Source organism: Neolamprologus brichardi, chromosome 13, assembly GCF_056152115.1.
Source record: "Neolamprologus brichardi isolate AB-2024 chromosome 13, ASM5615211v1, whole genome shotgun sequence".
Taxonomy (NCBI): Eukaryota; Metazoa; Chordata; class Actinopteri; order Cichliformes; family Cichlidae; genus Neolamprologus; species Neolamprologus brichardi.
This window is the reverse complement of record NC_142116.1, coordinates 14,688,585-14,703,959: the sequence shown is the minus strand read 5'-3', so window position 1 is coordinate 14,703,959 and position 15,375 is coordinate 14,688,585. Positions and strand designations below refer to the sequence as shown.

At 41.0% G+C, this 15,375-nt stretch overlaps 1 protein-coding gene across 1 annotated transcript; it reads right to left on the bottom strand.

The window, feature by feature from the left end:
• Positions 1-1,238: 1,238 nt before the first annotated feature.
• wnt8b (wingless-type MMTV integration site family, member 8b) lies at positions 1,239-5,927 on the bottom strand. Its single transcript, XM_006783822.3, has 6 exons — positions 5,756-5,927; positions 5,194-5,227; positions 4,207-4,345; positions 3,546-3,671; positions 3,310-3,452; positions 1,239-2,132 (listed from the first exon to the last, which is right to left on the bottom strand). The coding sequence occupies exons 1-6, from the start codon at positions 5,824-5,826 to the stop codon at positions 1,563-1,565; spliced, it is 1,083 nt and encodes a 360-aa protein (XP_006783885.1). The 5' UTR covers positions 5,827-5,927; the 3' UTR covers positions 1,239-1,562.
• Positions 5,928-15,375: the final 9,448 nt, after the last annotated feature.

The window sequence follows — 15,375 nt, the reverse complement described above, 5'->3', positions numbered from 1 at the left end:
GGGACTCTAATCTCCCCTTTCATGTCTCTTCTTGTCTGAAGGGTTTCAGCTTCGCCTGCCATGTGCTAGTTTGCCTGAGCCTGGCACTTCTTACTCGCAGGTGGGGTGAGTATCCTGGCAAGCATGTGTTTATAAAACCCACTTGTTTGGGCACAATACTTGAACTAACTTCTTTTGAGCGAACAGTGTGAATCTGTGCAAAGCCTTTTCCCAAAGTCCTTTAGAAGGCGACAGCCCATTGAGAGTGGAGAAGAAGGGATTACCTTCCTCGACAGTGGTGCATTTCCGAGAGAGCTGATTAGCTCTGCATTCATTGTTAAATCGAGCAAAGGCAGGCCCTAGAGGAGTGAAAGGATCCAAATAGGTGGGCCCAGAAATAAAACAGCCACAGGAAGCCTTGCACAGCTAGCCCAAAGTTTTCCCAACACTTCTTTCCCCCACTCCTAAGGAGGTGCGGCGTGAAAAAGGAGATTAGCATACAAAATTAGAGGCGGGATGATTTTTAAGGGCAACTTGCCTCATGCCCTCCACCCCCATGGTCCTACTCTGTCTGGACAAAGTTAATTAAACTAGTATTAAACAGTGAAGAAACTTCCAAGCGCTCAGGAGTTAGGGGGCTCTTTGAGGATTACCATGATGAGGGAGAGAATAGGAGGTATTTGTTGAGGCGAAATTGAGAAAGGCGTGATGGAAGGAAGAGTATGCTGGAAAATTTTCTATTCTTGTTGGTATCCGAACCCCAGTGGGAGGAATGTGAAGCGTAATGCTGTGTTTACTCCAAACGGCAGGGTATTACTGTCATAAAGAGTGTGTTAAAGAAGGATGAGTACTCTCTCCAGGCTGAATGATGGATTTATTATTCTTTTATGGCATTTTAATAGTAAACAAACCACAAAGAAAACTAACAATAAAGCAAAACTAGAAAATGCTTTGCAATAAATTAACAATGTACAGTACAAAGTGCTTCATTTTATGTACAATTAAATACATGAAGAAGTGGAGCAAAGGTCACAACAAGCCAAATGACGGGAGAGAAAATTCAAAACTTGACACTGATGGGTGCTTTATATACAAAGATTACTGACAGGTTCATATATATGTGTATATACATATATATATATATATATGTATATATATATATATTTATATATGTGTATATAATATATATATATATATATATATATATATATATATATATATATATATATACACACACACATAAGTTATTTATGCCACAATAGCCACATCCACCAAGATTGTGTATCTGCATGAAAATAAATACATGAAGTTGTGGAGAATTTTGAAAGCAGATAAAAACTCTTCAAATGCCAAGTGACTTTTCAAGATGTTGTAAAAAAATATAAAAAATATATCTTAAATACATTTATTCCTAACCATCTATAAATTTGTTAAAAACCCTTCTCATCTCCTCTACCTTGTGGCCGTTGTGTTTACTTTTAAAACACTGTGGACACTGACGACGGTCTGAGATCGTCCTTTTATCCAAAACAAACTATCTAAAAAAGAATCTGCCGGGGAGCTGCAAGAAATCATTAAGATCCTCAGTGCTTCTTCCTCAGTCTGAGGTTCTTCCTGCGGCTACCGGCGCTCTCGCTTCTTCCCCTCTGACCTCCTTTTTTCACACAAAAGTACTTGGTCACCGTCTTTCTGCACTGCTCGCACTTTACCGCACAGCACCAGTGAAATTTACAATTACAGCTCGACACCATCTCAGCCTTACGCTCCTCCACAGCCAGGCCGCACTCCCCACATAGTCTCTTGCAGCTTCGCTTCTCCCATTTGCTCAAGTTCTTGCCTTTCTTTAGGCACTCGCGGCCCTCAGTGCCAGGCAAACCCAGAGTGCGATTTTCCAGGCAGTAATCAGGAGAGTCCTCGAGGTGGACCAGCTCCTTACGGGAGATGGAACTAAAGGTCTCGGCGATGGCCCCCTTGCTGGCCGCGCTGTTCCCCGCTCCTCTCAGAAGGTCTACTTTCAGCGCCCTGTGGTACTTCTCCTTCAAGTAGTTCCCCACCTCTCTGAACTCTGGCAGCTGCAGCCAGCAGGTCTGAGTTGTGCAGCTTCCTGACACGCCATGGCACTTGCATGTCCTCTGCATGGTTCCCTTCACAGCCTGGGCACACAGACACAGTTCACGTTATCAAAATAAATAGGAATAGTTCACTACATTAAAGAAAACTGCGTTTTGCTCTGAGTTTAGTGGAAAAACTGTCAAAACATAAAAACCGTAATTGTGTGTTGGTGCATACATTTCCTGCAAATTCTTGATTGACGTGTGGTCAAATTAACTGATTGTATTCTCAAAGTTTTTCAGATAAAGGCATGAATGCGCTGAAAAGGAAGAAATGATAGCTTCGAGGTCCATCGCGGAGTTCCTTGTCATCCATTGTGTTTCCTGACTTCAACCAACACAAAACAGCTGTCAATTGAAAAGCGGTGTTTTCTTTCCGTGAAGAGGGGATGAACTTTCTGTTGAAGTGAGGCTGAATCAAAGTTTCACATCGGGTCGCATTGTTCCTCGTAGAATAAATAGAAGTATTTATTTAGCATGTTCATTATCAACATGTTTTCTAGTGTGAGACGACCCAATGGAGAGTCCCATTGAGTGGATAAATGAAAAAGGAGGGTTTTTTCCCTCTCTCTTTCTATCCCCATTTTTTTCTGTTACAATGATGCTCCAGGTGCCATGGGGATCCCAGGGCCCAACAGGGGGGAGCAAAGGCACCGTAAACAAAGACCACTTCAGCTGCACGCCTGTGGTCCCCTCAGACTCCCTCGGGGCCAAACAAAGACCAACATAAATGTGGGATCCTTATTGCAAGAATAAAACTAAACACTTATTTTAAAAAAGCAGAATAATACAGAATGCCGTGCAATGTCTGGCTCCCCAGGATTTCTAATTAAGCGTGCACCAGTGATCCTGAGATTCTTAAGTTGAGGTTTTGTCATAAGGAGCATTCAGCACTGGTAAATAGGCCCTTCTGGTACACCGAACACGCTGTTATTATTGGAGACGAGTGGCACCTCACTTATAGCGACGTGAAAGGGATGCTTGGGTGGCACACTCAGCGTAATTCTGCGCAGGGAAAAATGATTCAAAAGGTGCTTTACAATCTGCAATCAGTCGGAGGGCCGTGTAAGATTCCTACATTTTAAGCCAGGATGCCACCCAGTTTAAATAATGAGTGGTTAATTAAAGCCATAATATTGCATGATTGTACTGCATCTCATGCAAGATGCTAGTTTTTCATTTCCAAATTGATCAGGTAAATTAAGAGGGCATACTGTACCTTGCGCCCAGCCTCATTGTTATGGAGATTCATGGCTGCCCGTGCATCCTGTCCAGTCTCTAAGGCATCAACAAACTGTTTGGAGATGGCCTCACCAAAGCCAACATTGTCACTGCAGCCACCCCAGAGCCACCCGTGACCACCTATAAAACAAAAAGAATGAAATACTGGAATCGATTTAGGAAGCGAAAACTGTCCTTTCGCATGTCATGTACGCGTCCGTGTATCTCTCTGACCTCGTTGTCCATTTCTGCTGTCATCACAGCCGCAGTTATCAAAGTCTCCAAGGCTGCAGTTCCGGGTTAGGGTGTACATAACGCCAGCCGAGCTGATGGCGTGGACAAACGCTGTCTCTCGATTTGCTGTCATCATCGGAGAAACTTGTTAGCTATGTTGTCTAATACATTCACACAATTATACTCCAGTTGCTTCCTTCCACTAAGTTAAATTAACTACAGAGAGAGTTTAACTTTATGTATTTTGTGTTGTTGCTGATGTTTTTTTAATGAAAATTATTTTGAAAATAAATCCCGCCTTCGTGCCAGGAGAGTAAAACCCTCAATGACAGTTATTATAAATATTCTCTAAATTAAACTAATTTTATTTTATATTACCTAACAAATCTGTCTCTTTGTGTTTGTGGATCTCTGTATGTAGAGGCTGTGATTCAGTGGGACATGAGTGCTTTTTTTTGGCTCTTGTCTTACTTGCCTCTGTAACAATCCCAAATCTTTGGACTAAGCAAATATTTGTATGACACAAAGAAGACAAAAAAACTCAAGCATTAGAAATAAACGAGGCTGGAATCTCAGCCTCGTAGGCGTGTGGGAATATTTGGGATGGCGTTGAGTTGTTCTGTGGGGGGGGGGGGGGGGGGGGGGGGGGGTCAGGACTTACCACTGCGCAGGCTGCTGTGCGTGGATAGCTGCAGAGCTCGCTCGGGGCAGTTCCAGCGGTCCCATGCAAACTGGTATTTGCACTCCTCTATGCCACTCTGAGCTCCTGCTGCCACGCTGCTTGAGTAGATCAGGTATGCCTGCGTTATAATACAATGCACATTTTACAGCAACAGCAGTGTGATTTCACAACATGGCATCTGCTGTGATTTCAGTACCAGGATGCATCCTACCTAACAAGCATCATATTATATTTTTAGGAAACACGGTTGAATGAGCTTGATCAAGTACAGGGAAAGTCAGTCGCTGCTATCTGCGGGACTAAAAGATTATGAGGGACTGGATCAAGGATGTGTGACTTTCACATTTGCTAGTGTTAAATCCACTGCTTTCATGTCACTTTCTTATCAGTGCAAATTTTAAGTTACTATGTGGAGTTTAAAATGCGGAAGAAGCTGGTATAAAGTGGATACTCTTTAACAGACAGATTAAATAGATGATATCTGTCAGTTATGTGACAAAAACACTATGAAGCGGCTCAGTTTGCATGTGGAGCTCTCATCAGCTGCAGTAAAGTCTCAAAGCGCCGTCTGTGCGGGTTTCGCCTGCCGCTCTGCTGCTTGTTCGGACTGTGTGAATGATAATATAACTAATATGTCTCAAGTGGCCTTCAGGGAGATGGAGTACCACCTCTTTCACAGGGGTCTGGATCACTAATGATGACCACCCACTACAGCAGTGCCTGCTCTTGCCTCTTAACACATTCAACCCTCGGCTACACAGAGCCTTTGAATAAGGTCAAGTGTACGGATGGGGGGGTAAAGAAAAAAAATCACAAAAGTCCAAGAATATCACAGATGTAGCACCATTGTTCAACGCAGACAGGTACCAGAATTTGTCCCTAAACTTGAGTTAAGATCTCATAAGAAGTGTCTTTCTCTTTTGTGAAAAACAGAGAGGAGAGAAGATCAAAAGAAAGTTGGCTTACCTTGGGTCCAGTCATCAAGAAATTATTCACTGACCTGGAAAAGGAGACAGCTTATTCACCCGGGGAAGCTCAGTGTCCTCCACAAATTCCTCTGCTAATTCATCTCTCATTAGTGCACTTTGTAACATGTTAAACTATGACACCGGTGGGTATTCAAACTTTAGTGAACCACACTACTGAAAGATTTTTTTAAAAGTGGGAACTGATGTGGAAATGTTTATTTTATTGACTTAGTCAAGAAAAAAAATCTCGCTGGTTGATGAATTTTAGTTTGTTAGAAATCTCAGGGAATTTTCAAAACCTGGCAACCCGCAAATCGACCTCATAAACGGCTTATATTTAGCCAACACTAAGTGCTTATTAACCACCTTCAAACCCAATAAGCCCTTTATAAAAGGTTCATTATTAAATAATTCTATTAAATAAATTGGGCTTTTATTTTTCGAATAAATAAATGAATAAAAGTTCCCCGCGTGTGTTCAGTTAATCCTTTTCAGTAGGCTATTTGGAGCGGACGTCATAGCCAAGAAAGTGGCTAATATTTCATAATAAACCAACTTACCAGCAGCAGGTGGACCTCATGTGAGTCAGGAGAATGAAAATGTAATAAAAAACCTCCCAGTGCATGAACATCCTGACAGGTGAGGGGAGGGAAGAGACGGCAACTCGTCCAAAGCTGCAGACGGCGTGAAGATGGAGAGGACACTGAGCTACCAGCACATGAAACTTCACAAGGGCTTCCAGGATTCAAGGCGGGGGCTCTGAAATGGAGCTGCTCTCGTCCCAACAAGAGATTATCTGCTTAATTAAAGATTTTCCCCCTTCTTACTCTCTTGGCCAATCAGAAGTATTGCACCAAGGAGAGACTGAAATGATCAAAAGGGCACCCTGGGCCTTCAGGGCCGGGCAATGGTAGGTTCCCTGCCTTCCTTTAAAAGCAAAGGCAGATCTGTTTAATCCTTTAGGAAAAGTGTAACAGTGATCCCTTGAATTTCTGCGCAGAGAAAATGTTTATTTAGGCTATCGAAAAGCAGTTGATTTGTCGGGGATTAGCTGGAGGATAGCCGTTTGTCAGTTTGATGGGACAACAGAAAGCTTTGGTTCACTTCAACAAAGGTGTGATTGAATCAGTGTATCTGTGATGGAAACTGTTTCTCAACGAAATTTAACAGCACCGAGCGAGTGTGTAGTTTCATACAGGGTCAAATACTCCAGTGATTAGTGATTGATTTTTTAAATTTATTTATTTATTTTAATTTATTTGTTTATTTATAGGAGAGTTAAAGCAAAATTCTGCAAATGAATGATGTTTGGGTTTGTTTTTTTCCTTAATAGATGCATTCTCAGAATAATGTGCGATGACGTGCAGCAGGGAGCGGCGATGTTTGTTTTGAGTGTTTTGCAGGTTTTCCCCTAAAATTTTCTATTTATTTATTTTACTGATCTTAGTAGGAGTACATTTTTGTTTACTTGCCTGCTATATTTCAACAGCCACATAAAAGGTGGATTGTGACAGAGTGAAGGCCAAGCCACTGATCAGAAATAGGACATTTGCATCGCTAATCCAGACGGCCTTTTCCTGACACTGGATAAAGGGTTATTCCCCAATAACCTCGTCTGACCTTTAGGTCCCTTCCTTTATCTGAGGCAGGACTTTTGCGATCTTCTTGTGTGCAAATTGGGATTTGGGGCGGGGGAGGGGGGGTCATCATGAGGGACTTCTGAGGGATGTTTTTGGATTAAGATTTAGAAGAACTGACAAGTAAGATTAGATGAAATCAGGAACCATGTTGTTGCCTTAGCTTCTTTTTTTTTTTTTGTTTCTCAAAAAAATCACTACATTTATTTTTCTTGTAAATGAATTGGTCCTTATTTGGCATTTCCATACTCTGACCACTCAAAGAGCCCCCCCCCCCCCCCCCTTTTTTTTTTTTTTGTTTTTTTTTTTACTTCAAGTCATATTCACCCAATCACATTCACACAAGCATTTTTTTCTAACGTTTGTATACACCCCACTGGATTGGGGCAGCTCTGGGTTCAGTATATTGCCCAAAGAAAATGTCTCATGCAGCCTCGAGTATCCAGGGATTGAATCACCAACCATTTGATGGACAAGCCACTCAACCTCCTGAGCCACAGCCACCTCAAACATAGAGTTCCTCATTTTCACATGTGGTCTTCCAACTAAGTACCAAACGGGCCCAATCCTGCTTAGTTTCCCAGATCAGATGAGAATGCTAAGGGTGCTATGACCATAAGCTACGACAAGAAGTTTGTTATTCCTTACCTGAAACAAACTTCTATAGGCTGGGACTTAAGTATGTGAAGGGGGGGGGGTGCATTTACTTGGATATAATAATGGGATCTTTATTTAGACGACAAAAAAGATGTCTAAATTGTGGATTTTTGCCCAGTGCATCTAAAGAAAACTTGAAAAGCTTTTAATTACAGTCAGGTGCAGTTGCTGTCCAGCAGGTAAAGTTGCAAGTCACCAAAAATTTAGCACTGCAGATTTCAGTAAACATGATGGAAACTGAGTACATTTTTAGCTTCACACAGCATAAAAGTATAGCGTGAAAAGGCATTGTTTATGTATGTGTCATAATTGTTAAAATGTGTGACATTGTATGAATATTTAATCCCAGGCACAGAAGAATACTAATCTTGCCACACTTGCAGTCCACAGTTTATTTTTATTTGTAAGTTAGATTAAATTCAGAGGTGTCCCACACAAATGCTGCCTTTGTCTCACTGCATTTGGTCACCCTGCCACAGTAAAAAAGAACAATGTCAAAGTTTAATGGAGCAGACACGTAATGCTGCAAGTAATGTTCAGACCATATCTGAAAAGCATGTTAAATGTGTGACCTGCAGATGGATATGATCCAAACTCACACAGCTATCAGCAAAGATAAATGATTTCTATAAGGGTCATTTTCACAGAATCCAATATGTGGCGGTGAAATGTAATACTTAATGTTTTTGAGGGTTTTTAGGGTGGGGGGGGGGGGGGGGGGGGGTTTGATTCATTCATACAATTCATGTTTTTGCAAGTCATATTACCTTGTTTTTTATTCTTTAAATAATGTCGAAGTGCATAATCTTCTTGTCTAAAGTAGCATTTTGATTAGTAACATATACTTGAGTGATTCTTAGTATAGATAGTATTAAAAAAACAAACAGCACTGGTTGTGATTCTTTCTTTTATTTCATTTTTTAAATTTACATTATTTATTTATTTTTATTTGGAATGTGAATAGTTTTACAGTGCTCCAAAAATAAAAAATTAAAATTAAAAAAAAAAGAAGAAGAAGTCCTTTCTGGTGTGCAAAGAATTTGGTGCATGCTTAAGATTCATACATACAAAAAACAACAATAAAAAAAGTATCTGAAAATCAAGAACAAAGTGCCTTTATCAGTGTAGCAAGTCATTCTTAAAAAGAGACAAACTACTGATTTGGTTGTTTGCAGCTGGAGGAAAGAAGAAGAAGGTCTCTTGATTTTTGTAGCATCCTTATGTGCAAATGGTAAGGTTGACTTTAATCTCCAGTGGACTGATGGAAATCAATAAGTCAAATGTCAGCAGTAGAAATCATGATGCTGATAACCCCGTGCATCCATACAACAAACATGGTGTCCAACTGACTCTGCTCTCAAGGGTCTAAAAGTATTTTTTATGTTTTTAATAGGAAAGAAGAAAAAGGTTTCTAAAGGCAGAGGTGAGGTTGAGCCTGCTGCCAAACTCACTTGCAGCATAATCGTAGGGGAACGTATGGCGGTAGTTATGGAAGCCTTCTCCTGAAAAGCAAAAAGAACTTAACTTCAGAACCATAACTTCAGAACCATAACTTCAGAACCATAACTTCAGTGACGAGGGCTGGTGATGATAACTCATCACAGAAAAGCAGTAGGGAGACAGACACTGGCTGAAGCATGTGAAGGATAATTTGATGCTGAGTACACTCGTTTTTCCATTTAAGAATCTTGAAAAATAAATAAATAAAAAGCTAATTAGACAACACACATTTGTATGTTAAGCTAAGCACCTGTGATTAACATCCTTCCAAATCCCTTACTTGTGAAAACATTTTCTCATATATATATATATATATATATATATATATATATATATATATATATATATATATATATATATATATATATATATATATATATAGATATAGATATAGATATAGATATATATAGATATAGATCTTGACTATATATATATATAGATCTTGACTATATATATATAGATCTTGACTTCGATGTTGTAAAGTCATTTGTCTACACCTTGAAAAAAATTATTTGATCATCTCTCTCTTCTGTAGTCTTTCAGGCCTGTCGCTGTTGCCGAGCTGGTTAGTACATTAGTTCTTACTAACATGCTAGATTTTGATTTGGCCGCTCCTAATTTTTTTTTCCTCTGAGGTTTAGTTTTGGCTTTTCAGCCTATATCTCTTTGAACCTTAAATTGAGGGTTCAGCTAGTAGATATTAAACTGAAGTTAAACACTTGGAATCAGACTCCATAGCTTTTATCTGCTTAACCTTTAATGAAATAAGAGCAGGCCTCACCTGACCTTATCAGTCAATTCTCAAATTAATTTAGATTCTCTGAAAATGGGAGCCTGTGTACAAAAATGACTGCAATTCCCAAACAGTTAATGCAAAAATAGTCTGTTTAACCCATTGAATTCAAGCTGAAAGTCTGCACTTCAGTCTTTTTAAATCTGCTGTTGTGGTATATAGAGGTTAAATTAAGAAACTGTGACACTGTCCATACAGTTAAGGACCTGACTGCAAATAGTAACTTTAATGAGTTGTAAAAGAAAACCTTACCTATGGCACTGAAAGAAACAAACTTGTTTTCCCTTGGGTCGATGTTCTTGTCATAAGGTCTGTTGCCCCACATGTGTGCAACACTGTTTACAAGCCAGGTGGCATTTAGGACTGCAACGTGTCTGAGGAGCCCAGGGACAAAGCATCCCACAACCAAGGATTCACCCCAGAAGTACCAGGGAACCAGCGTGGGCACCAGAGGACAAGCACAGACACCACGTAATGTCTGAAATAAATCATCAGATAGCATCTTATACATCCATTCTTACTTGGCTACAATTTGGTTTGCAATAAACATTTTTTTGGACTAGTTTCAAAGACGCACAAACTCTGAATGGTAATTGGACAAATTCTTACATAGCGCTTTTCTACTCTCCCGGAGGACTCAAAGCACTTATACAACATGTCTCACCCATTCATTCAGCACTTTGTTTTTTACTTTTCTATGCTTAAGTGCTTTCTATGTAACATCCACATACATACTTGGGTTAGTATCTTTCCCAAGGCAGGCAGACTAGAGCAGATAGGGATCAAACCACCAACCCTCCGATTAATAGATGACCTGCTCTACCTCCTGAACTACCAGTGACTCCAAATGGAACAGAAATCAAACATAGCATGAAGAGCACCAACATCATCATTATTAGGGCAACAACTTCCTCAGTACCTCTGACCAGGTCACTGACCATCATTAGCAGAAGAGGATTTGCCCAGAACAGTGTAAATGTTTACCAGTGACCAAAAAGTTAACATTGCTAAATCAATTCAAGGCCAAACTCACTTTTCAACATTGTTTTGCAGAAATCAAGCTCAGAAACAGTAATAAAGTATGTCTGTGTAGGTTCTCAGTCATCCAAGTCTTGGTACTCTGAGGAGCTTGAAAAGAAAGCAACCAATATTGGACTACCAATAAAGTATGAGGTGCATTATTGCACGCTGTGGCTTGTTGTTGATTGAATGAGTCTTGCATAACTGTACTTTTTTTATGATCCAAATCAGTGTCTGCATTAAGGTTTGCTCACCATTTCTGGAATATAACTACTTTATCTGTCGTCAGGTCAGACAGGCTGAGTTTCTGTTTCTTTTCAGCGCAGTCAGGATGTTCTTGGACCAGGAGCCAACCAATGTGGGAGAAGAAAAATCCCCGTGAGGCATCGTGAGGGTCTGCATCTGTGCATACATATTTGTGGTGGAGGTAATGGTCCCTCACCCATTCATATATGTTCTTCTGCATACACATAGACAGGGAGAAGGCATGAAGTATACCACATCTCAGACTTTGCATTTTACTTTATGTACAAGTGTTCAAAAGAAGCATCACATCCGCAATTATGTTTTGTAACTTAATATTAAATATTTAGGTACATCAATGTTTTATGACAAAAAAAAAACCCCAATATTTTCTTACTATATTACAGTATTTAATTTAATATACAGTAAAAACAAAATTAAAAAGTGCAAATATTTCATCTTATTTCAAAAGTGTACCTGCAGCCGAGCTATAAACGGGGAGAACATGTAACGCGCTTAAATCTTCTTTACCTGAAATGCCATGGAATTGGCAAAGGTAGGAAAGGGGAAAGGAGACCTTGTAGGATCTGTGGCTCCATAATCTGTGTGCGCCAGCACACCAAGACCACTGAAGATGTAGCAAAATGCAGCTGGAAAGGAAGATTAATTTGATTCATGAGAGCAGAGTTAGGGGTAAAGTGTGTTCTTTTTATAAAAACGTGCAGGCCTACCCTCACACTTTTTTTGTTCTAAAACTAATGAATGCCACACCGTTTACAATCAGATGCCCCTTTTGAACACTGATTACCTTCATCTTCCATAGCGGAAAACATGTTCGACTCACCATTGCAAAGGGAGGGTAAACTTATGTAGGTCAACAAAGTTGAGATTGGTTAGAAATTTAAAAAGCACTTGATTAACAGATCAGCCAGTGTGAACACCTCTGTAAAAGCAGTAGCCAAATACTTTTCTCGTTTTAAATGGCCATTCAGTTATTTAAAACGTGTCAGGTTGGCTTCCTTTTTTATGATATTTAGTTTGAAGATATGCAGATATTGTCTTTTTATCATGTGCCAGAGGTTACTTTTAAAAGTAACCTCTGAAATTTATAAAGCTAGAGAGGATCAGAGGATCCATTTTTCCCATATGTAAGCGTACAACCAAGCATGCCCCTGGATTTCCTGAATACTCACTCCATGCAAGAGTTGAAGGCGATGTGGAGGAAATGAGAATCAGTCCGTAAAGTGCTCCCAGATGTAGGAGGATAAATGCTATGATATTTCTCCATCTTAAGACTGTCGGCAGTTTCCATGGTTTCTCTTTATAGGTAAAGTCAATAGTATCTTCTACCGTACTTGAGTCTGTCCTCGCATCTCCGTTTTGCTTCTTGTCAGTCATTTTTTATTTTTTGCAAAGAGGACCCTGTAATAGCACCTCGAAAACTAGACAGACAGATGTGATCAGTAAAACGCGCACACAGTCTCCGATCGTGTCTGCAGACACTCTTATTATTTTGTTTGTCGTTCACCGCTTAGGTTACACTAGTCATTTTAATTAGTAACTTATTATGATGATGAGAGGGGAGAGTCCACGTTAGACTAAGGTGATCGAGGTCCCCTTGACTGGATTGTTGCCATCTGCGTGGGTTGGGACAGTGATAGGGGAGGCTGGATGCCTGTTAGCTGTATTTGAAGCCTGCCTGTGAGACTGTGCAATCTCTGCAGGGCAGGGGTGGGTGTACTCCGGGCCTCAACGGCCTGTCTCCTCCAGGTTTTAGATGTGTCCTTGATCCAACACAGCTGATTTAAATGGCTAAATTACCCCCTCTGTCATGGTCCCCGTGTCTGCCCGGCTGACTCAGGTTGGCTACATATGTTTCTTATTTACATCTACCTCTCTCACGCTTGCCGTGTCTCGCCGGGGCGGAGCTCATTGCGGGCTCCCGCCCCTGGCCCTCGCACCTGAGGTTAATCACACAACTGTGGCTCATCGCCTAAACTCATCCACTACTTAAGGCAGTGGCTGGAAACATCTCGTCGCTGGACTATTGAGTAACCTCGGTAGTAAGCTCCGGAGTACTAGTCTCTTGTTGCCTTTTCGTATCGCTGACTGATTGGATTAATCACTTGTTGTCTGTAAACAGGAATTCCGTTTCCCTGGAACCCTTGGTGTGCGGGCTTGCTGGTGTGCTGTGTTTTTTGTGAAGTCCCTCATGTGTGAAGAGCTCCTTTCCCGGATTCCCCTGTGCCCTGGATTCCCCCCGCCCTCTCACTTGTATATATTTGCACCTGGTGTTGTATAGTAATAAACGGAACTGTATTCTAGCTGCCTTGTCTGCGCTTGAGTCCATCCCACTTCGTGACACCATCAAAATGTTTTGAGGTTCTCCAGAGGCCTGGTAATGAACTAATTCAGGTGTGTTAACCCAGGGTGATATCTAAAACCTGCAGGACACCGGCCCTTGAGGCCTGGAGTTTTTCACCCCTAATGCAGGGTCTAAGTATCGCCTCATGTTACCACACTGATCAGTCAAAATGCAATACTAGTAAAAAAAAAAAAAAAAAAAAAAAAAATTAAAAAAATGCCAGCGCACATAATTTCCACCTGTAAAACCATACCTGTTTTGGGGGTTATCTCATTGTTGCCGTTCTGTTATAACAACCCCCTCTGCTACTTATCTGACCAGATCTGTCTCCCAGATGTTTAACTGTCTTGATGCTGCTCATGAAATTAAAGGATTGAAAGGTATTACTTTATTTATTTGAGTAAATACCAAAGTCCATGGATTTGTGTGTGTTACTGTATGTGTGTTACTTTCCATTAATTAATTAATGGGATTAATTAATTAATTAATGGATTGGGGCTGCAGCTGCAGTAATGCAGACGCTGCACCGGTCCGTCGTGGTGAAGAGGGAGCTGAATGTAAAAGCGAAGCTCTCAATTTACCGGTCGATCTACGTCCCTACCCTCACCTATGGCCACGAGCTGTGGGTAGTGACCGAAAGGACGAGATCGCGGATACAAGCGGCGGAAATGAGCTTCCTCCGAAGGGTGGCTGGCATCTCCCTTAGAGATAGGGTGAGAAGTTCGGCCATCCGGGAGGGGCTCAGAGTAGAGCCGCTGCTGCTCCACGTCGAAAGGAGCCAGCTGAGGTGGTTTGGGCATCTGACAAGGATGCCCCCTGGGCGCCTCCTGGGTGAGGTGTTCCAGGCATGTCCCACCGGGAGGAGGCCCCGGGGCAGACCCAGGACACGCTGGAGAGATTATATCTCTCGGCTGGCCTGGGAACGCCTTGGTGTTCCCCCGGATGAGCTGGAGGAGGTGGCTGGGGAGAGGGAGGTCTGGGCCTCTTTGCTTAGGCTGCTGCCCCCGCGACCCGGCCCCGGATAAAGCGGATGAAGATGGATGGATGGATGGATGGAAATTATTAATTAATTCCATAATTAATTAATAGAATGAATTAATTAATTGGGGGGGGTACCTCAAACATGCACTGTGAAAAATGTCTGAACCTTTTTGTGCTCATTATCACATCTACTTTATAGGCTGTAGCACACATTAACAGAAGTTGATTCAAAGTGCTTCAAAGACATGGACATTTGCATTTGGAGTCTACAAAAAACAGTTTCAAAATACTTTGAAAGTGTACTTTGCTGCATTGATTAATTATTTTGGAAAGTTTTTAAAAAAAAAATCATAGTGATTTACTGTCATTAAAATGCATAAGAATGTGCAAATTGATGATTCATCGTGATGATGACACATTGCTCTCCCCTACATTAAATAGTATCAGTGATACTGATGCTTTTATACTTTCAAAGTATCAGTACTGATATTGGCAATACTGGCACTGCATGTTCTGTACTTGATGTCCAATTGATACCAATATTTGTAACATGGCACAGTATCAATGGAGATTATGTGTGTGTCTTTTGGTCTATATTGAGCTGGACACCAACTAGGAATAGAACAAGTAAATATTTGGTTGTTTCTTGAAGCAAAAGTTCAGCTTCTGATGTGAGTATGGCTGTTAGGCTGCAAATGGAAACACGCAACAGAAGGTGGTCTTTTGTCTATAAGAACAGTGATAATAAAAGGGCCCAGACGCCTGTCAGGAGAGCTGCAAGACCTCCTCCTATAAGGACTTTGGTAAAGCACAATCTGTCAGAGCAGAGTAATAAACCCCCCAGTGCTGTATTCAGAGGTGTTTTATGTCACTCTAGGTCTGCTTAGTCTGATAATGTGAAATCAACAATGTCGATCACCATTAAAATTAGGATTTTTCCATTTTTTAGTTTTCAGTATTTAACGTGAATATATCTGGGGACTG